The sequence below is a fragment of the Carlito syrichta genome, unplaced genomic scaffold (genome assembly GCF_000164805.1).
Source record: "Carlito syrichta isolate Samal-C Ts95f unplaced genomic scaffold, Tarsius_syrichta-2.0.1 Scaffold120869, whole genome shotgun sequence".
NCBI lineage: Eukaryota > Metazoa > Chordata > Mammalia > Primates > Tarsiidae > Carlito > Carlito syrichta.
This window is the reverse complement of record NW_007064965.1, coordinates 174,838-198,299: the sequence shown is the minus strand read 5'-3', so window position 1 is coordinate 198,299 and position 23,462 is coordinate 174,838. Positions and strand designations below refer to the sequence as shown.

The 23,462-nt window shown below is 37.9% G+C and overlaps 1 protein-coding gene across 3 annotated transcripts in view; it reads right to left on the bottom strand.

Moving 5' to 3' along the window:
* MCTP2 (multiple C2 and transmembrane domain containing 2) overlaps positions 1-23,462 on the bottom strand; it is a 193,866-nt gene that overhangs the window by 107,848 nt on the left and 62,556 nt on the right. For all 3 annotated transcript variants that reach the window (XM_008048190.2, XM_008048192.2, XM_008048193.2), the window contains 4 exons: positions 21,300-21,486; positions 18,877-18,970; positions 5,031-5,133; positions 3,576-3,678 (listed from right to left, as the gene is read on the bottom strand). In XM_008048190.2, coding sequence (XP_008046381.1) covers positions 3,576-3,678; positions 5,031-5,133; positions 18,877-18,970; positions 21,300-21,486 — 487 coding nt within the window. The remainder of the gene's footprint in view (positions 1-3,575; positions 3,679-5,030; positions 5,134-18,876; positions 18,971-21,299; positions 21,487-23,462) is intronic.

Here is a 23,462-nt window from a genome sequence, read left to right as displayed (position 1 = left end):
ACCAAAAATGAAGATACAATATAAGGAAGGAGGGCTCATTGACTGTATTATTTCAATTCTGATATATGTCTCTCTCTCTCTCTCTCTATATATATATATCTTGAACAATTCACCACCAATAATAAATATACTTATATGGATTTTAAATGAGCCCATAGGCAGCTTGCACGTTCACCCTGATTAAAAAGATATAGTGAATTTAGAACAAGCTCTTTATTTAACAGGCTTAAATGCACTTAGCACATTACCATTTTGAGTGAGATTAAAAGTTGAAGTACATTCTGTACTTCATACTTAGACATTTAAAAACGTGGTTTGCATTTTCTCTAAAAGTGTAAATCAAGTTTTAGTGTATGCCTTGATTAAAGAAAATGAATTCTTCGAAAAAATTATTTCCATTCCTCTCCAATAAATATAATTTTGTTTTTACACATAAAATAAGGTATTATAATGATTCCATATCCTATAGAGATAAGACTGAAGCACCAATAAATCAATTTTTATGATTCTGTCATATTTAAAAAAAAAAAAAGAAAGAAGTCCTTATATGAAATCTAAGATGTTCTTTGATGTTTAAGCCTGAGAGTTTCAAATAATTCTTCTGGGAAGAGTCTTCTTTCTTCCTAATCTGCTTCGTTACTGGAGTCAAAACTTTCTTCCTACTCAAATGCTCCAATATCTCCATCGCCAGGTCAAAGGCCTTCTGTAGCTCCCTGTTAACAGAGTAAACCCCAACCTCTCAAGCCTTCATGAGCTGCCCTCAGTCCCCACTCTCCACCTCACATCCTCCCCGAGCACCAGGGAGCCAGGTCCCTCCCCGTTCCCAGGTGTGGCCTTTCCCTTGTACCTCTGCTTGCTGCTCATGCCTTACCTCGTGCTTGGAAGGGCCTTCGTTCTTCACCTCACCTACCATTCACTCTCAACACTTCTCCTTTCTGACCCCACTCAAATGCTCTATTTTCTAAAGTCTCCCTAAACTTAAATCCATCCACTTCCCAGGGTCCTCTTTTTTCCCTGTGAAACTTGATACTTCATGTCTTGTGTGTTCATTGTACAGGCACCTTCCAGAATGCTACGTAACTCTCCAAGTCTACCTCCCTCCTGCCACACCCCACCCCTCATAGCACAATTGCTACACGAAACAGTCTCTTGATTCCTGCTTTTGACCTGATATTTACTTAACAGGCACAGCATGTTAAGTAAATATAACAATATAACAAACTCTTAGGAGCTCAGGCTGTAATATAAAACTGTGCAAATTCAAATCCTGTCTCTATTATTTACCAGCCACAGGATTCTTTCTGTGCCTCAGTCTTCTTTTTGTAAATGCGCATAATAACATAATAAATTCTGCCACATTAGCTTGTTAGAGAATTAATGATTTCACATATGCTAAGTGCACAGCACAGGGTTTCCTAGTAACTACTTTTATTGCTAGCATCACTCAAGATATATTAACTAAAGAAAAAAACCCACATTTAAATAAGTAGATTTTAAAACTCTCTAAATCATGATTTAAACTTGTTTGAAAATAGAGTGATCAATGAAATAATTTACAGCTTCTAATTTGCCAGTTAAGCTGGGGGTTATGGCATTTTAAAGATCATATTTATATCTATATACTAGACAGGAAATTAATCCATTTGAAGAAGGTGTTTTGTGTTGACCAATGAATGTCAGGAAGAGCCCAAACAGACCCACTGTGAGATCTGATTTCTTTCCCAATTTATCAGTTCAAGAGTCAAAATGAATCTGAATTGGAACAGCCAGCAAGAACAACAGCAGGCCAGGGACCCCAAAGTTCCCAAGGAAAAATATGGCCCAGGCCATGCTGCTGCCTTTACAACGTACAGATCATTCAGATCAAGGCTAATTTTTGGATGTGTCACAGTCCTTTTATGTTAGAATCAAATAATGTAAAACAAATCAAGCACTCCCTGGCTGAAAAATCCACGTGTGTGCCCAACCCCCACTAATAAAAAGCCAAGGTCCTTCCAACTTCTTTGGCATTAAAAATCCTCCAGGTTCCTTTCCCACTCCACACCCTACCCCTGTGTCCTTTCCAGTTCCGCACCCCCACCCCTACTCCCCACCTGGCACAAGCCATTCCATCCACAATGATGGCTGCAGAGCCAGCCCAGGAATGTAACTGTCAAGGTCCTGCCTCAGAGCCCTTGAACTTAAGAATTTCCTGCCTGGAAGAGGGAGGATTAAAAAAAAAAAAAACCACCAAGTAGTGTTCACCTAGCAAGGAATAAATGTACTACTAAGGAATTTATCTATAAAAGAGGAGAAATGCCCCCCACTGAAAAAAAGAAAAAGTGAGAGGAGAAAACTGAATTGTAAAGAGGGTCTTTGCTTCTAGTCCCTCCAGCCCTCTCTAAAAGTGTGCCTCACATTCTTGTTACATGTATTCTTACAGGAATAGCTGACAAAATTGTAATAAATAAAGGAGGGAAATCCCAAATTACCATCTCCACGCTGTGAGCTGTGCAGCCTGATGCCCATGGCTCAGAGCATTTGGCAGGAGCCGGCTGTACCAGGGAGCAGATGCTCCAGGCAGCCTCTTCCAGTAACATCAGGGATATGAGAACTTGGGGAGAAATTAACCAAGCGAGTGAAAACAGAAGAAGAGATATTAAGAGGTACAGCATTCCTCCCTCCGTAAACATCATGTAAGCTAGACTAATCTCGTGACTAAATCACACAAGTGCTCCATCCACAAAAATGCACAAATAGCTTTGGAAAAATAAGTCTTTGGGAAGAAATAAAGTCTCATAGGCTGATAAAGTCATAATAAGTCTACAACAAATTGCGTTAATGGTTGGATGAAAAATGGAATTCTTGTTTCTAGAAGAGTACATTTGGAACTCATATTGATGTCCAATTAAGAGGTGAATTCACTCCCCAGGTTTCCACCTTTACCCATGTAAAGACATTCTTTAATGCCTTTTCTTTTGGATAAAATAAATATTTTTCATTCTGCTTTTCTTCTTTGCTGACCCTGTGAATTATCTTTTAACTGGACTGCCAGAACATTCTTCCTTCTCTAGGAGAGACTCTCTGCTTTCTTCCACAAAACATTTTTTGAGATTGAAAGCAAACATGACTATTAAAAAGACAAATGGAACTTTTGGGAAAATGGTCTTTAGTAGAACTGAGAACAAATGTGCAGTTACCAACAATTAATCTTTGAAGAAATATATAGCAAGAAGGAATAAAGAAATGGCATGTGTACTTTTCATTAATAAGTGGAAAATCAGTGATTGATCTATATTCCCTGTAACCAAACAAACTCCCATTTTAAGATGAAGAGATTGAAAATGAATTGAAAGACTGAACAAAATGTTTTGGTTGGTTAAATATATTGGACTGACACAGAAAATATTATGTTTCTTCATATCTGAAACTACTGAAGTACTGGATAAGAATAAGAAATTAAACAGTAGTTTCCTGCTACAGCTAGGATAATTTTTTTTCCAGACTGACACAGATAAATCAACTCAAGACCATAGAAACTCATCAACTGTAAAATGACTCACATTTCACTTTGTTTATTAATAAAGAGAACTTACGGACAGCAAGGGAATGGCAACTTTTCCAAGAAAATCAGGGGGTTTATCTCCATCTTCATCAAACACTGTCACTTCCAAAACATCATGGATATCTTTAATGGGACTGAAACGGAAAATACTGTGTATTACACACAAAAACACACAAGTGAAGCCTGTTCCATGAAGATCTGAAAACACTGTTTCACTAATTAAGCCTGTATGTCCTTAGAGTATAAAACTACCATTTAATTAAATTCCAAAAATTAAATCAAACTGACTGTATTCCCAAACCTTCCATCATAGAAGATTCAGACATCCATATGAAAAAAGAAGTCAACTTTTTTACTATGACATTTTTCGTATAGTGTAAATGCACTCAAGGGTAGGACTATTAAGAAAACAAGATAAAGAAAGAGAAGGGAAAAAGAAGAAGCAGGGCCAAAGGAAAGTGATTTCAAACTTTTCAAATGAGAAGAGTTAAATTAACTTTTTTAATTCATAAATTCTCTTTATGAAAAAGGTGTTAAAAATCACTGCTTGCTGAGATACATAGAAAGTCTCTTTTGTTGAAACACAAAATACTAAAAATATCTTAAAACCTTTTTTACATTGACCAGAAGCCAGACATCAGTGACAATGAAAAATGGTGCCATGGCCATTGGCAACATGTTAGGAAAACAAGAGACTCTTACATCTGGCATTTGGCAAACCTGTTTAGCAGAGTTAATCCACTTCTCATAGATCCTTGGGAACTCTCTACTAATACCATCAACTCTACTCAGAATGAACTTTATTTTTTCACTCTATAATCACAGAGCATTTATTTAGCTTTGTGGGGGCAGTATACTGCCATTTTACCCAAAATCAACAGCAGCCTCCCTTTGATGGTCAGGTGCCTTGGAATCTAAAGCAAACTAGGAAGCTTAAATATATCATCTCCTAAATGCCTGAGTTTGATAGAGTGGGCTGGGCATTGCTATGGAGTAGGTCACTGATAAACTGGAATACAAGGAGCCTTTGGGAGTCTTCAAGATTCAAAGATGATCTGTCTTTTCAAAAGACTCTAGTCAAATACAAGCCTTCAGACATTAAAATAGTGTTATAACATATAAGTTCCTTGAATTTAAGGCAGGTCTCCATTAGTAACTTTCTTTAACCCAGGAATGAATTAATTTAGATATATGGGGACTTCCATCTACTCGTAGATTCATTTAGTCACTAAAAGATCTACTTACAAATGCCTCCTATAACACTCACTCACAGTTGTGAATGGTCTCGTCTATTATTAACACCACACTCTATAAAATGAAAGGATAAAAGGTTTTTGAAAGGAAAAAAACAATAAAATCCACTATTTGCCCATAAAAATGAACAGAAAGTTCCACTCAAGAGCCCCAGCCCGCCTCAAGCATAGCAGGGATAATTGCTGTCTAAGTTAGAGTCTCTCCTCAGTATTCTGGAGGCTGAAGCACTTACAATGTAAAAACTTTGTTCCACTCAGGGTTGAGGTTTTTGTAAATGGTATGTGTCTGAAGTCGGTCATTGCCTAACTCCAAAAGGCAAAAAGGATCACTCTTTCCTGAAAAGAGAAAACAGGCATTGGTCAAAGACAAGTGAACCTCAAAAGGGACTGAGGCAATGTGAACAGAAGTCATTCAAAACTTTTATAACAATAAACTATGGTTGCTGGAAAGAGGGAAGGCAAGATTCCTTTTCCAACAAGCCACGTGGAGGCCCTGCATGAGAATTTGGGGTCTGGGCAGTGCCTACAAGGGTTGGAACTTAAGCATACTTAATGGGTTGAGACTGATACACATTCCAGGATACGGCCTTGAAAGCCACTGACCACATAGGTTTCCCAGGAGTGAGGATTCATTTGGCATGTGAGAGAGCCCACTTCTCTGTGTTAAAAATGAAACTCTGGCCAGGTGAGGTGGCTCACGCTTGTAATCCCAGCACTTTGGGAGGCCAAGGTAGGAGAATCGCAAGAACAGTCTGGGCAATAAAGTAAGACTCTACCTCTAAAAAAAAAATTGTAAAAAATAAAAATAAAAATGAAGCTCATCTCTATTTCTTTCCTAATATCTCTTTAAGTCAATTTGGGTGACTACTCTTCTATAGCTGGAAGACCTATTATAGGCTTCCATGTGGCTATGAAAGGAAGTGACAAAAAGTATGCAAATAGTTCTTTAAGAGTGAAAACTCTTGTCCTGAACAAATGCTCACAAACATGCATGATCCTATATATTCAATACATTTTTGTTTAAAAGTACAATTAACAAAGGTCAGAATTTTTAACTTAAACAAAAATCTCTTTCCTTAATTTTCCACCCTATCTCCCATATCCTCAAAAAACAAACAAACAAACAAAACCCTAAAATTGTACCCAGAGAATCACTAAGTAAAAAACTCACTGCCCTTTGTTGGGTTTGGCAGAGGGATCTTGAATTGGAACCGTCAGGGAAAGAACGAATGGTTCCATAATGTCCATGGGACATTAAGACATTGGCTGCCTCCACAGCACACTGGCACTTCACAAAGCAGTGCTTGCTAAATTAATTGGGGGCACAAGGACAGATGCTTCCCCAACAGACGGTCAAGGAGTCCTGAGGCAGAGCTTAAGACAGAGTGCTCAGGCCTCTTAACCTACTGGCCTACCATTCAGGTCACTGAACCTACATCTAATTCACCTAATAACCAGGAACTCTGAGATACTGCACATCAATAGAGAGATAGTTGTGTATGGAGCCTGCATGAAGATTTGTTTTTTAAAAATGAGAAGAAGAGCAGATGCATGGATGATGGCCAGTGATTCCATTCAATTGACTAGTGGCCTGGGCACTTAGATGCCTAGCCAGAAATATTAAGTCAATGCCATTATCTCAGTTATCGATAGACAGCCATCAAGCCATGGGCACACATGAACGAGTTAAGAGTTCTCTGTTGCAAACAATGAAAATGGTTCCTGTCTAAATTTAGCAGAAAAGGAATTTATTAAAATAATACCAAACAGCTCTCAGAATTCCTACATTGGGTGGAAAATCAGGGTCAGAAAAATCACTATAAACCAAAGGCACAAAAAAACTGAGCCAATATCCCAACCCAGGAAAAGTCTGGTGTGGCCTCTACTTTCCCAGAATACTGGTCCCAAAAGGAACTCCTGTCCCCAGACCCAACTGTGGCTGCTTCTAATATGAATTCTTCACTCCTGCATCTTTGTCTCACTTGATACAAATGCAAAGTCCTCTAAGGACTCTCTCACATGGCCAAGGACCCAGGCCCAAATTGCCAGGGCTCATAAAGGGAATACTGGTTTTCAGCTTCTGTGAGTAAAAGTGAGCTCTGGCACCTTCTCCAAAGCATATAATCAGAAACGCCTCAAACACAGAAGGGGTTTCAGATGCTGAACAGTCAAAGTCAAACTAACAAAAATCCATCTGCATCTGCAAAATGTCTTGCTTATTTAAAGACAGATTACTCTGGGCATGTGTTTTGCAGCAGCTCAGGTCAGGTTGAAAGGGAATAAGTCTGGCAATGTAGAGTAACACATTTCCTCTTCGACATCGTGAACAGAAACCACGTGCTTTGGCTTCATGCTCAGGTATATCACGCTTGATTCCTCAACCCAGGCTGAAACAGCTACTTAACCGTTTGTCAGACTATTAGTAGGTGTCAGCACTGCTCCTCCAGAGACACCAACATGACATGCCATCAGCACTTGCTCCAGGGAAACTGTCTGAAACTTTTAATGAAAGCCCTGGGATTACTCCACAGCAGGGCAGAGATGTTGCCTGGTCCTGTGGAGGCACAGGTGGGCTCGAGCTGCGGCTCCCACTCTCTTAAGCAAGCACGCTCTTAGCTATCCCAGCTAATGAGGAACAGACTTCCCTCCAGAAACCGGGAACTTCAGTTACGTGTCTCCAAGGAACACACCACACCAATTCTCTGAAGATAATTCCGTCAAAGCTCATTAAAATGCTGCATTTATTAATATTACAGTATAAACAGGCAGAGAGAAGCAAGAAACAAAGACATTAAAATGTTTATAGAGTAATTTACGTACACTTTATGGATTGATTTCTTTCTCTTAAAAGGTTTCAGATATATGGGGCCTTTGAATAAAATTTAAATAACAAATATTTTTATTTGAGATAATTATCTCCCATAATAACTGAAATGTCCAAATGTTCCCCAGTGGTACTGAGAGACCAGCACCAGGCAAACTGACATACCTACGTTCGGGGCTGTATGTTTCCTCTTTGCGCCACGTAATTCACAAGTAAGACACCAAGGAGGCCTTTTCTATGTCCAGATGCCATGTCACCTTGACACGGTTACACCACTGGCGATTCAGTTTCATGTTGCAGTTTTAGCACTTTGCATTCAATAACCTCTGCTATTTTCCAACACAGCTTCAAAATTCGTTTGTATTTCTTGATCAGCAAAATAGGGGGGTTCCATTTAAATAGTTTTAGCTCTTGATCAGTTATAGAAATTGAATGACAAGTAATAAATGTATTTCGGGGTTATATAATTCACTTGACAACTACTTATAAGCACCCACTCTGTTTCGAGTGCTGAACTGGGCCCAGACATACAATGATCACTAAGCCTTTACTTACAGGGAACTCACAAGGGTTTCTGCTATTCTGCAAATGCAACCATTGTTGAGAAAACTTCCCTCTCACTCCATAGCAAACTGAGTTGTTTTCATCTCTGATCTCTGTGCAATTGTCCCTACCCTCTTATATCCCACAGCTCAAAATTTCCATCCCACAGTATGCCTGTATATTTCATTTACGATCCTGATGCAGGCATAGCCAATGTATGTGTGCCCTTAGCATCCCACAGGAGGAATGCCACAACCCAGTGACAGAGGGCAGTGGAGAAACTCAGATGAGAAAATGAAAGTTCAGAGAAATGCAATTTTGTTGAGAAAAAGTCCAGAAGTGAATCCAAACCAAGGTTTAGAAGAAGAGTGCTGGCGAGCAGAAATGGGATAGGTCCTTCTTGAGGAGATGAGATAGATGAAAACATCAAATATTTTAGAAAGATTATATAAATATATACATAGACAAATAGTGGCAATCAGAAAATGAACATATGGCTGAATATACAAAGATTGGCTTGACGATCAAGATGAGTGTTTTTCATTTATTTCATTTCATTTTACTCATTCAGCAGTTGGGAGCTACCATAGATGGACAATACAAGGAGCAGCACTATAAGAAAGCATTTTTGGATAATTCCTGAAGCTAAATAGGAACACTGTAGCTCAGAAAGGTCGAGGAGTGTGGGGAGAGGGAAGAGAAGAGGAAGGGAGCAGCAGAGCCATTCCAGAGGAAAATTCCTAACTCTACTTTCATGTCTTATTTCCAACCATTTGCTTATAAACCTTACTATCACATATTGGAGCACATTTTAGTTGATATCCTGAGAATCTATATTCTCTGTCAACTTACCGTACACTGTCTATCCTGATCGACCCCATCTGTTGACCGTTTAGTAAGATTACTGTCTCTTTCCTTCTCCCTCAATACTACTAGGTTGCCCACTAGTCCTGCACAAGGAGGTACAGGGCTTATTCTGCTTCCTGCTTTGCTTGAGGAATGGCCTTTCCCTGCATACTCATCCAGTTGCTCTCCAAAAATAAAAATGCCAACTAACTTCCCAGGCCTAATTTAAACAAGTTTTCTTTGTGGAACTTTCCCTGCAACTTCCAGGGTACCACTCCCCTCCCAGCTCCTGTGATAAAGAGTTTGGGTATTAGAATGCCTCCTGCGTGATGTACCTGCTCACTAGTTCAACAACTACTTAATGATCCCTTCAGTGTGGAAAACACTGTGCTAGAAGCTGAGAGGAGTTTTTTGTTTTTTTTTTTTTTTTGAGTCGGAGTCTCACTCTGTCGCCCAGACTGGAGTGCAGTGGCCGCTCCCGGCCACCGCAGCCTCCACCTGCTGGGCTCCGGCGATCCTTCCGCCTCAACCTTCCAAGTAGCTGGAACTACAGGCACACGCTACCATGCCCGGCTAGTTTGAGAGGGGTTTTAAAGAAAAAGGAAACATTGATCTCTGTTCTTGGTGGGCCTAACTTTTCACATACATCCTGCCTTTCCAAGTGGGTTCCGGGTTTCTCTAGGACCAAGAATGTCTCGCTCAGCATTATGCAGGCTAAGACCTGCTCACTTTGCCGTGATAAATGTCTATGACAAGGGACAGACAAGTCTAGTACTGTGAGGACAGCAGAGGAAGTGAGTGACTCCTTTGTGTTTTTCTTTCTCTTGTATGTGTTTTTGTTTTTGTTTTTAAATTGAGGCAGTGCTTCACTCTGTCACCCAGGCCAGAGTGCAGTGGCATGATGATAGCTCACTGCAGCCTTGAATTCCTCAGCTTAAGTCATCCTCATCCTCCTGCCTCAGCTTCACGAGTAGGTAGGACTACAGGCATATGCCACCATGACCAGATTTTTATTTATTATTATTATTTTTAGGGAAGGAATCTTGCTATGTTGCCCAGGCTGTTCCTAAACTCCCAGCCTTAAGTGATCCTCCCCCTTCAGCCTCCCAAAGTGCTAGGGTTACAGGACTAAGTCACTGTGCTCGGCCCTGCATGTTTTCTTCTTCTAACTCCACTCCTGTGCCACTCCTCAAGCTCCAAAACACACCATCATCCACTGAACTTGCCTAGCATCTCCCCATTTCCATCCCTCCCCTCAAAATCCTTGCTCCTTGCTCCTCAGAATAAATTTTTATAAGTTTATATTGAATTGTATCATTTCCTTAGTAGTTTCCCAAATTTCTTCACCCGGCCCCTAAGTTCCTACATAATCCTGTCCCACCTAAGAACACAAGCCTCCTCTCCCAAGAGGCCTCTTTTGCTTTCTGTTCTCCAATCATCCTTGTTTTTTTCCAGGCCCTTGAAACATGCTGTTCCCTTATTCACAAATGCTTTTCCTTCACCTGTCCTTCTCATCCTTGACATCTCCACTAAAACTTTACTTCCCGCAGGATCTCCTGTCAGGCACCCCTTTAAGGAATATTAACACCATGTCCTTGACCTTGGCAATATAACTGAAATTGGACAGCCACTGGCTTAATTGGTCACTTCATTTGAGGGTAGGTTCCAATTCCCATTCCCAACCATGTCACCAAGGCAAACCATAAAGTCTCACACAGAAGAGGTATATTTTCTGAATAAATGATTAAAGTGATTCCTCTGTTAATTCACAGAGTGCTACTGATGAACTGAGTTCATTCACTCTCAAGGTGCCATTAAGTTACAAACTGCTAAATCTTCTGTATACTCCCAAACTTTACATTGACTGGAGTCCATGTTCTTTGGCAGCCAGTGAAAGCAGACAGCCTGCCAAAGGCAGATTTATACAGCTTTTAATGTGTTTTTCAAAAGTTGGTCTTGATTTGGGCTCAGCTATCCATGAGGAGCTCATGAAAATTAAAAGTATTCAATCACTACTGCTGAGCTTTCTAGAAATTGCAATTATAGTCAGTCATCCCTTTGAAAATAGGGCATCTTTAAGAGAAGTATTGCTATGGATACAACTTCAAGAGACAGACAATGACAATAAATCATAATATGGGTATGTGGTTTAAAACTCTCAGTGAACGGTAACTGCTAAGACTATTCCTCTTTGGAAACAAGTAGTCTTATATTTCAAAAAAAAACCAAACAAAACCCAACAAAACAAAATAAAAATAACAATTATTATAATGTACAGAAATGATTCAAAAGTCAGCCTTACAGCATATGGTAGAAACATTTTTACTCTATGAGAGGTCTCAATGCAGTATTTTGGTCAATAGTTTCTGAGAATAGCACTTTTTCACATAACAAAAAATAATGAACCCACAAAGGTATTTTATATTGATAAAACTATTATCCAGATTAGCAAAATGTAAAACACAAGCACTAACCTAGTTTTAGAATAGTTCCACCATGAAGGATACTTTTTGTTTTCATTTTTAGCAGGCAACAGAAATAGAAATGAAGAGAAAAATATCTCATGGAATAATTAGATTTTTTTAAAGTGGCTGGAGAGATGAAGGTGATTAGCAGTTTATATGTCTAACATTAAAATTAGGAAAATTGGAAATATATCAAGAAGACAATATAACCTGTAGAATTCTTTATACAGAAACCATAGTGTAATAAAATAAATTTAGTAAAGAATAGGAAAAAGCATTTTTTAGACATATAATCAAGTGTATTCATATATGTTTTAATTTAACCCTCAAAATATCTATGAGAATGCATAGGCCTAGAGTGGGCCTCAGGCCAGTATGCAGTGGAACCAAGATTAACACACAGGTCTCTGCTGCTATACATCTTCTAGAACATAATTCATAGGGATTAAAATAAGAGACAGCAAAAAATAAAGGGCAAAATATGGGCACCAATTTTTTTAATCTTCACCAAATAAATCATTGAACATTGATTTAGTTAAGCCTGAGTTCTGGGTCCATGGTAAAGGCTCAGGTACTTACTAAATGAATGGTGTACTCTACGACAGTAATGGGAGAGCAAACTTGAGTGTGGAACAGAACAAGAGCTCCTCCTAATGGCATAGCCAAGAAACCAGTGAACTAGAAATGTCACCCTCTGATTTTGAGTAAGGTCCTCTATCTGCTTCAATAATACATACCACCCCCTTCATCTGGTATTCAGCAGTAGAGGAAGGAGAGTGGAGTAAAAGAAGATAGAGCCCTCTCTTTCAGATCACAAGCTCCCTAAGGGTATGCCTGTTCACTGAGTGTAGGTGCCCAGTGAATATCTGTTGAAGATCACTGGATCTACCCTCAAGTTGACTGTAAGTTGAGAAAAACTTAAAAAGCAGTGGCGGGAGCTATACTGGTTTCCCTGGAAATAATCAGGGGGCTCTGGAATTCAGAGTATCTTTGTTTTCCTGGATCAGGCACTGTTATGGTCCCTAACATGCTTATTTATCAAATAAACCTACTTTACAACACACTGCATTTCTTGCCTGAAAACACCTTTATTTTTTCCTGATAGATATTTTGAGATTATGCTAATTTAGAGGTTGTCTCATTAATAATGGAAGCAAAGAAGGGTCCAAGGGACACGCTCACTGCCAAGATATCAAGAGGATCCGAAGCTTTTTGTGGTTGATGGCTGGTATTTGTATGACAAAAAGTTTCAAGGGTGAAATAAAAATCCCCATGAGACTACAGAGAAAAAGTAACTCCAAATTGTGAGTCAAGGTGGCATTTCTAGTTTTGTTCCTCCATTGCCTCTTGATGATTCCCCAGCTTCTCATCATGACACACAGATTATTGGAATGATAGGACCATGAAAAATGAAGATAGGATTGCGCTAAAATAGAGGGGATATTGAGACCTAGACTGTATTACATTGCTATATGACTTAATATCACCCTGCACTAAGCTAGGCGTGGAATGCTGCTCTGCCTGCTCTGTTGCTACTATTGGCATGGTGAGTTAAAGAAAACTCTCCTAAGTTTCCATCTGCCCTATATGATGCTAGGGTTCTTAATGGGCAGGGAATGCCCAGATAGTGGTAACAGGGTAAGGGTCAAGATAAAATGGATGGAGAGTGAAGAACAGCAATTCTTATCACTGGAAGAATCTTTAGGGGGAGGGATGTCACTACACAAGAATTATAATAGAGAACAAATTAATAAGAAGAAAGTTTAATTAACAGGAAGGTGGATGTATGAAACTACATTTTGATTCTAAGAGTGCTAGGGAAGAGATATTGACTAGGTGCTGAATTTTGGCTTCTGTATTAAGCAAATAAATGGGGGCTGTGATGGTTTCAAAACTGACGTGCTGAATTAACCCCCACATGTTACAATTCCAGCAGCTTCTCCACAACATTCTATCAATTATAATAAGGCTGAACAATTCTTCATACATGTGTTATGCATAGCAAGACAGTTTTACTCTTCATTGTCTAATCTCTCTCAACAGGTAAGATGTGTTATCATTTATACTGAAATATGATATGTTTCTGACTGAAAAACATTTTAAATCTCTAACAAATTTTTCTATTAACCCATTGTTTGCTGTATTTCTTTTTATACTTTGTAATATAAACTCTATTTTCTTTCAGCATTAATTCATACATCAGATGTGTCCCTGCACAAAATGGAATATGCAGTACCACTCTCTGTCTGGGTTTCTATTGGAGAGAGGGAACTTGTTGTCTCTACTGTTTCTCAACTTTGTCCAGGACAATATGTTTCTCTCTGCCATTTAACCATTAGAATATGTGTTGTTCTCTTCTTAAAATAGATGAGTTTTGTTTTGTTTTGTTTTTTGAGTTGGAGTCTCACTCTGTCGTCTAGACTGGAGTGCAGTGGTCGCTCCCGGCCACCGCAGCCTCGACCTGCTGCTCCGGCAATCCTTCCGCCTCAGCCTTCTGAGTAGCTGGAATTACAGGCATGCACTACCATGCCCAACTGATTTTTTGATTTATTGTAGAGATGAGGTCTCGCTGCCCACGCGGGTCTCGAACCCGCGGGCTCAGGCAATCCACTCATCTCAGCCTCCCAAAGGCGTGGGATTACAGGCTGAGCCACCGAGCCCGGCAATAGATGAGTTTTAAGACTAGCAGTAGCTAAGTGACGTATGTTGGTCTCATGATATTATACACAGCTGTATTCACCTTAATCTCAAAGATACATCTATCATTTGTTTCGTCAATCAAGGCTGTGGCTTGGTTTACTACAAAAGTAATGACATCAGATGGATAATCTATTACTTAACAACTTTATTTTATGCTGGTCACAAGGAACTTGTGAGGCAAACTTTTTAATAAAAATATCTGACAGGCTTTTCCATTAGAATAACAGTTTATGGCTATTCACATCTAATGTTGACATAACCCTGAAAAAGTTATAGTGTTTTTCACCAATTTTAGACGGGCTCCAAGAGAAGATAGATAACTTCACATTCCTTAAAAAAAAAAGTCTTCTCTCTTATATTCAATCAAATATTAGAAACTCTAAAATGCCAGGAGATATATAAATTTATGTTTTATTAGTAATGAATAGCTTCAATCACAATAACATATTTATAAAGAAATAAATAATTGCAAAATAGATATACCTGTTTTACACATTAGAGAAATAAAATATTTATCTTTTAAAAATATCCTGATATTGGTAATATATATAAACTTAGGTTATTGATATATTCTAATACATTTGAAAATGTATACACTAATGGCTCACTTAAATAAAAAACTTTTTATGGAAAAGAAATTCATTTAACATACATATTTTATTCCAAGGTCCTAAAATTCTAACATAGTAACAAGTGTTAATTTATCTAAAGTTTAATTTCTTTTTATGACTGTATGATCATAACATCAATAACAACTAACAAGGAATATACTTCTAATTTGATCGCAGTGGGTTAAATGGCTCATATTTTCTTTTTCTAATTTTTACTTGCAAAGAGATTGATGGCTTTAAAATTAGCACACTATTATCAACAGGGTGTACCACATGCATTCATTCCTCCTCTAGTACACAACGTCCCTGTGCCCTGCAAACAGGAACTGTAACCTCTATATGGACTACCGCCAAGACTTCCCCTTGAGGACTTTTGCTTTATCAGGAGTTCTGACTCTCAGGAGAAACCAACTTGAAGCATCAGTTATGATGGTCACTTGATGGTGTTTTTTAGAAACACGCAATTGCCAAAAAATAAAAACACATGTAACAAAAGAAAAGTCCAAAGGATGGAAAATTTCCTTTTGCACTCTGTCTAAAATGACCATCACTCTTAAGAGAATATCCCTGGTTATTCAGAAAAAATGCATTGTATTTTAATTTGTGGGGGAATGCTTTGTTCCCTGAGCAATGGCAATAAATAAACACTCATTTATAAGGTAAGACTGACCAAAAATGCTGGGTACAGAGTATAGTTATCTATTTCTTTATTTTTTTTTTTAATTAATTTTTTTTTTTTGAGTTGGAGTCGTACTCTGTCGCCCCGACTGGAGTGCAGTGGCCGCTCCCAGCACCCGCAGCCTCGACCTGCCAGGCTCCGGCGATCCTTCCGCCTCAGGCTTCCAAGTAGCTGGAACTACAGGGGTGTGCTACAACGCCTGGCTAATTTTTTGATTTATTGTAGAGATGAGGTCTCGCCAAGTTGCCCAGGCGGGTCTCGAACCCGTGGGCTCAGGCAATCCACTCACCTCAGCCTCCCAGAGCACAGGATTACAGGCTGAGCCTCCGAGCCCAGCAGTTACCTATTCTTTAAATGTTCTTGGCACTGACAACAATGGGTGCCTCTTCTGATCCTGATCAAGCGATACTGGTGTTTTTTGTTTAACTGTATATCAAGTGAAATGGTAACAGTAACGATAACAGCAATAATGCCTGAGTGCCTTCTATAAGTTAAGACCACTACCTTTTGGAGGTGTTAAAGTATCCATATTGCCACCTCACTGTAATCTGAACCCATTTCTTTTTTCACATAGAAAATTTAGATCGCAGCTGTCTGGATTAGGTCCACTTTGTGGCTCTAAAACAATACCTTGCTGGGGAACATGCTAGGAGACTTACATAGGAGCCTGCCGATGTATAAAAAACACAGATTGATACTTAATTCTAAAAAACAAAGATCACTAAAATCTAAAATATGTTCAGTTCATGACAAATCACTTTTCCTTAATTCAGAACAATGATAATTTTTTTCATAAATAATACAGTGCTAGTAAAAGAGCAAGGAAGGCATTCAGCCAAACCACACAGCCTTATTTTATTTTTAACCACTGCTTTTTCTTGCTGGAATCCTTTGGTACTTACCTTCATCCACTCCCAAACTATCCACTGAATACCATGAAAGCGACGAAAAAACATATCCCCCAGATTATTCTTCTGTAAAGAATATCTTTATAAAGACTCATTTTTCAGGTTCTTCTCCTATTCATTTTATTTTACTAGTCAAGATACACTATGGAAATGACACATTGGCCTGAAACAACCCTCATAAAGACTAGTTTTCGAAGGCTTTATGGAGGTCATCTGATAGGATAGGTTAAAAAAAAAAAAAAAGGTTTCAAAAAGTGTTTCCACATGTGGATGTTGTTGTAAACAAGCCTTAAAAAAAAAAGGAAAAAAAAACTGTCTGAGTGCAGTGGCTCAAGCCTGTAATCCCAGTACTTTGGGAGGCCTAGGTGTGGAGACTGCCTGAGCCCACAGGTTCGAAAACAGCCTGGGCAACTTGGCAAGACCTCTTCTCTACAATAAATCAAAAAATTAGTCAGGTGGTAGTGTGAACCTATAGTTTCGGCTACTTGGAAGGCTAAGGTGGAAAGATCGCCTGAGCCCAGCAGGTCGACGCTGGGGTGGCCTTGAGCGTGCCATTGCATTCCAGCCTGGACAATGGAGTGAGACTCCGACTCAAAAAAAAAAAAAAAACCCAAAAAACTGGTAATGCATTACAGTTAGCTCCTGGAGATCACAAATGCACAAAATATGCAACTTACAGAAATAATTTTTTTAAAGTACCACTTGAAGGCATAAGTGAGTTATTGGGGCTTGAGACATTTCCTAAGACAGCAACAATAAAAAGTGCTGTATCTAAACTCTTGGATGAAAGTAAAAATAATTTGTTCTGGAAAACTGGCAAATAACTCTAATTGTACTTTACAGATAACAGAACCACTAATATCAAAGGCACATGTGAAATGTTGAATGTTTTCATAAAATATAAGTAAAAAGAAATGAGGATCTCTAAATTAACATGAGACTATAAATATTCGCAACTCTATTAATGAATATGAGAAGAAGAAGTAAACTTTTGAGCACTTCATCTCCAACCCTCAAAATTTTTATCTTCCTATTGGTCCCCAAAACATTTTTGGATCTGCTCACTGATTGGGACCATGTTACAGAGTAGTCGTTTCTTTCTTTCTTTCTTTTTTTTTTTTTTCAGGTTGGCTGCTGTTAACCACATATTTTTAATAAAAAATTCAATAGCAGACCAAACAAATATCGAAACAGCTGCATTCAGCTAACATATCAAATGGCCTATTCAACATCTTTTCTTGAAAAGCAAATATACGAAACATGGAAATGCTTATCAGGTCTGAATTTTTTTTTAATATCACTTTCACAACCTACAAGTGTGTCTTCTGCAGTCTGTGTGCCTCTGGAACAACTATCAGACTATTAAATAACAATTTGACTTTATTTTTTATAAAATAAGATACATTATTTACCACAGCCCACATCAGTCTCTACCATAACATGTGGTATTAAGAGAGTTTGGTTCAGTTCTTTTCACTGGCTTTGATCAGAGTAGTCATTTCTATGGCTTCATTTTTAGGGGCAGAATAGGGAGTACTTCTTTTTTCAACTAAGTTTAGATTTCCCATCATTTCTTAATATAATGCACTTAAAATTAAAATTCTCCTTTCTAAAGGTTGAGCTTCCTCAAATTCAGTTTCAGAAATGTAGAGGTTATACAAATATAGTGAAATTGTTTCTGTGTGGAAGGAAGAAAAAGAGTAGCCTACATTCTAAAAATATGAGATAAAAAAAACATGCGATACCGTGTCAATAGATAGAACCATGCTGTAAAATACTCAGAATTCATCAATTTACTTGGTAAATAGCATCTGTCATGTAGGCGGTTAAATTGTTAGTCAGCACAAGGGAGTAATTTGGCAATGAGTGGAGAGCCACTGATCATACATTGGGATGTCTGGGTTACTCTACGTGTGCCAGAGCATAATTCAGCACAGAGCGTGTCTGCTCTGCTTTCAATCTAAGAGGTGAAGCTACTGAAGCACCAAGAGGAACTTCCCATAAGACAACGTCAACCGCAAAGTAGTCCCAGAGCTTGGGCTCTGGTCATTTTCACAGTGTGAAGTGCCAGTCAGATTTGCCATTGTGCCCAGAATGATGAACCATGTGTTCCCTACTGTGAAAACATTCAGCACGCAGAGCACAAAGCGGCTGAGAGTAAAGGGGAGTTAAATAACTGTCACTTGAGGTGACAGAAAAGCTTGACCAAAAATGCAATAAACAAAGAAGACATGACACTAATAACCCACAATATTTTGAAACCAAATGGACTAGCACATGATCCAATCAACATAAATTATTTGAAAAAAATATTTTTGTGAAAAATGTGCATTACGTGAAGGAAATTTCTCAAGTTTGCATCTTTTTTGCTATGACTCTATTTGAAGGAACACGATTGCTGTAGTATATATTCTTATACATATTATGCATTTTGCTTTCCCAGAAGACCATTTCAAAGCAGGAGATAAATAAAAATGAAGTAGAAAATGAAAATATTCTATACCTGAGAAATCCGCCGCTAAGAGGTCTACTGCTTTTAAAACCTTCACTTGCAAAATGCCGACATCCTTCACATCTTTCAGGGAGTTCTGTAAGCACTGGGGGTTGAATAGGAGATCATAAATGAAAACAGTTTTTAAATATACCATCGAATGTCATAAAGTTCTACAGGAAGTACATTCTAGATTTATTTTCCCCTTTCTCATGAAAATATTTAAAAAGTTTCAAAAACGCATTATGTCAGTCAACAGGACAGTTAGGCATTTATAGCCACCAGATTAAAAGAAAAATGACTGAGAATTAATTAACTACAACTTTAAAATAAACCAATTAGAAGCACATACAATCTACTTTTCACATCGCCCCCTGGTGATAGCATAGATATCCCACCAGGAAAATGCATGTGTAGAACTGCATTCATTCTCTTTTTTCCCCTTCTTTCTCTTTAACATAACTTTTAAATCACCCTAAAAGGCAACATTACTCTGATCTAGTTAGTATAAACTTTGTGAAAACCAGAAGACTACATGTGAACCCATCATAGATACTTATTACCACTGGAAGGAGAGTTGGGATGAAACAGTGAATTTTCTGGTCTAAGTTTTAACCAGTTCATTATATTAGAGATTCAGCATCTAGTAGCACCCTGTATTCATATTTACTTTAACTTTTAGGTCGCATGAGCCAAAGCCTGAATGTATCTACTGATTATTCTTAAGCATAAACGAAAATATTTGGATGTCTATATACATGGCGTCCTTAAGAAATCATGCATGAAAGCAATCAGCAGATAAAGTCCCTTCTCGTGCTTCCAGAACAAATCTACTGAAAAGGACGCTGCTTCAAAACCTTCAAATATCCTGTTTCTATCATCATTAGATGGCTAAGAACCTGTGATAAGCATCTCCCAGAGATTAACCAGAGGATAGGAAAATCTGTGTTTTTTAGATATTTCAGACGGAATAACAAAAGTTCAAAAATAGTTCAGGTTTGCCTAACCTAATATGTATCATACCTATAAACTTTCAGAAGATTTTCTCCTCCGTATTTTCAATCTAAATCAAACAAAAAACAAAACAACTACTTTTTAGCTAAGAGAAAGTATTTGAAATAAAAGTACATTTACAATTTAGAAGAAGAAATGCCTTTAAAGATTATCTATTCTTACAACCTAAAAACAAATCCAGGGGGCTGTAACTTGTGTTTTGTAACATAGCACTTGTTCCCTCTAATATGCTTGGCAGCTTGCTAGCTGAAAAAACACTCGATATTTCTATTTTGATTATAGCCTCTCCAAACCTCTTTTCAATTACTACTCTTCAAACCCTAAAGCATTACTCAAAGCAGTCATTATGATGTATCTAATGTTATTTTATAAATGCATAACACTCCCCATGAATTTGGTAAATTTTGTGATTTATCCACAGGAAAGCTTGGGGAAAAGTTTTACTTTTCACTGTCAAATTTTCATTTGTTTAATCAAAGTCATCAGAGAGAATATTATTAGTGAATTGTGTTGAACCTTCTTCAGAGTATGCCAACCTCACACACACAATCTGCAATGACAATGAGCGATGCAGCTAGGTATTGTACTCCCAAAGAGAAAGAATTATTCAATGAATCAATACACCTACACAGTGAAGGATTCTATAGACACTAACGTTTATGCAGAGAATGATAGTCATTGAATAGGGATTTATCTTTGCTTCATTTTCATGCCACTTTCCTAAAACATGCCTTCCCTGTGCGGCAATAAAATAAACGTATTGATTTACAAAGAAGACAGGATAAAAACAGAATGCAAATAAAGGCACCTAGAAAGCCAGAATACAAAAAATAAATGAAGAGGACACAGCCATTTGATTTTAAAATGCTGAGTGTACTGCTGAGTACATTGCAACTACTTAGGGAGAAATCATACACCACTATTCTCGAGAGTCGCACAGAATAGCAGTCATTCATGACTGTCTAGTGCCATTGCTTTACAAGGCACAAGCAGGTTCTCACTGGATTCTAAAAAGTTCTGCAAAGTATCTATAACATGACAAATATTAACGGTTGGCTAAAAAAAAAGTTACTTTTATGAACTTATATTAAAATTCCTATTTATATAAGCAGACATGCTAAATGAACATCTGCTTCCTTGAGGATTTCAGTGTTCTCCAAAGACTTCCTAAAAGCTAAAAATTCAAAATACCTTTTTTAGCTTTTAAAATAGCAAGGCAAACTCTAAGCCTATTTTCACCTTTTCATGAATGCATTAACCCCCTAGACCTGATGTCTTGTTTTATGACATACAATTAAACTTGAGACAAAGATCTCTTTTGATGCAGTTTTTCAATTCACAGACTTTGTTTCAGCAAAGACTTGGTTTTAGAAGAGGGGAGCAAAAGGAAAAGGGAATGGTGTAAGAAGCAAATCACTCACATATCGCTGGGAAATCTGCTTTCTTTCGCTGGGGTCTGCTAAGGGGCAGACACACAGGTCAGAGATGGAGACTCCCGCACAGGGAGTCAGTGTGACCAACATAAGGAGAACCCCCAGACAGCTATCCAGCGGCAACTCCAAGCAGTTGGCTTGCTTCAGAGGGAGTGCTGATATATCCACTTTACACCTAGAAAGTTTCAGGAATCAGAGAAATAAAACTGATTAACTCGAGGCCACTGTGGAACCTCTAAAACACCTGGTTTTTATTTCATTGTCCCCAAAACCTCACTCTGGTTGAGCCCGCATCTATTGAGCAGTGCAGGTTGTAGGGACTCCCCTGGCTCGTAATATTCACTCCCAGCCTAAAATAGTCTAAAATTAAGGAGAGAAAGAGACACAGAAAATCAAAGAGAAGGCAGCATCAGGGGATGGCAAATGAAGAGAAAGGAATCGGGTCTTTGCCAAATAAGGTCTGCAGAAAGACAATAGGATCAAGAATTAGAGAAAAAAAAAAGTCTCAAAGTTTAAGCATTATGGGTTGGTGCTCTGTGTGGCTTCCCTAGGCTGTGACTCTTACGAGTAAAGAGAATGAAGGATCATGGTTCAAAAAATGAAGCAAAGTGGGAGAGTGTCAACGGAGAAGCCATTTTCTTCCTGATTAATATCAACTGGCGTTTTATTTAAAAAAAACATGTTAAGGTGTTTTCCTAATAGGCACAGTTCTATAGGGTTTCCCCAGGTGGGTTTCTTTTGGACAAATGGAGCATGAAGTGCTGTTGATTGATCCCATTTCAGCAGCACTGCCAGGAAAGGCTGTACCCATCTGCTATAAATTGCATGTTTTCTGCCTCTTAACAGCCAATGTTCTGGGGATGTTGAAAACCTCAAACACATTTAAATACAGAAGCAAACACCAAAACTGAGGGCTGAGGTGCTAAGCCATTGACATGCTGTAACACTGACAACTCTGGGTTTGCCTGGACCACACCTGCTATGTTTATATAGGCAGGTGGGTGAAGTCAGCAGGTTTGAGAGGAGGCAGGAGGGTTGGCATGGTAGTTCCTAGATATCATTTTTAAAAAATTCTCACTTACCCTCCATAATTATACAATAAGATTAACATTCAATATTTCAGAAAAGAAAGAAAGCACTGCTTCCCACATAGAGTGATAAGGATGGACACAGTGAACTATGTATGTTTGCAGATAATTACAAATAGGTAAACTTACATAATATATAAAGTAGTGACAATTTTGAGCCACATGGCTATGTGGAAAAAAGTTTCAGTTTACTAAATTTGAGGAAAAGCTTGTAATCACCTTTCCAATTATGAAGAAAAATAATTATATTAAAATCTACATCAAATATTATTACAAGAGCAAAAATATTTTACATACCAATATGTGCCTATAAAATAAAATATGCAGGGAGATTTATTTCCTGTTTACCAAAAGTGACTCCTTTTACAGGGAAAAGTGGCCATTAAAGCTTTTGCACGAAATAAGCTCATCAAGTTATTCTACCAGAAACATATATTTTTTTTAAGTTTTAAAATAAAGTTTATTAGAGAAAGAAGAGATGAAAGAAAGGAAGACACGCCAGAGTTAGCAAGGGTGAGAGAAACTGCCTAGAAACAGATTACAAAATAAAGTTTTTAAATAATCCTCCATGATTTTAATCAAAACAATTATTTTTGTAAAGAAACTTATAAAGTTAAGTTTATATTAACTGTAAAAAGAGAGGTTCTTAAATATTTTTATTTATTTCATGAGCAATTATGCAAGAGAAAATCAAATTTGCTTGGAAAGAAAGAAATGTCAACTGCTTTAACTATGCCATTTTTACAAAAAAAAGTACCCACCTATTCTTAACCAGTATTGCGGTTTTATATCTGCTTAGGAAGACTTTGCTAAGCACTATTTTACATTGTTATACACAGTACTCTTAAATGTGAATGATCCGAATGTGTTAAAAACTTTCTCTGCTAGTCACTTTATTCCAAATTAGCAATAACCTACTTACGGCACATGTTTAAAATATTATTAACAATGGTAATTATTTTTGGCAGTTATTTTACCTTCTTTGCTGTGGTGGTGGTTTTATTTGTTTGTTGGACAGTCAAAAGTTGTTTAAAGACAAGTGCTCTGAGAGTTAATAGTTTAA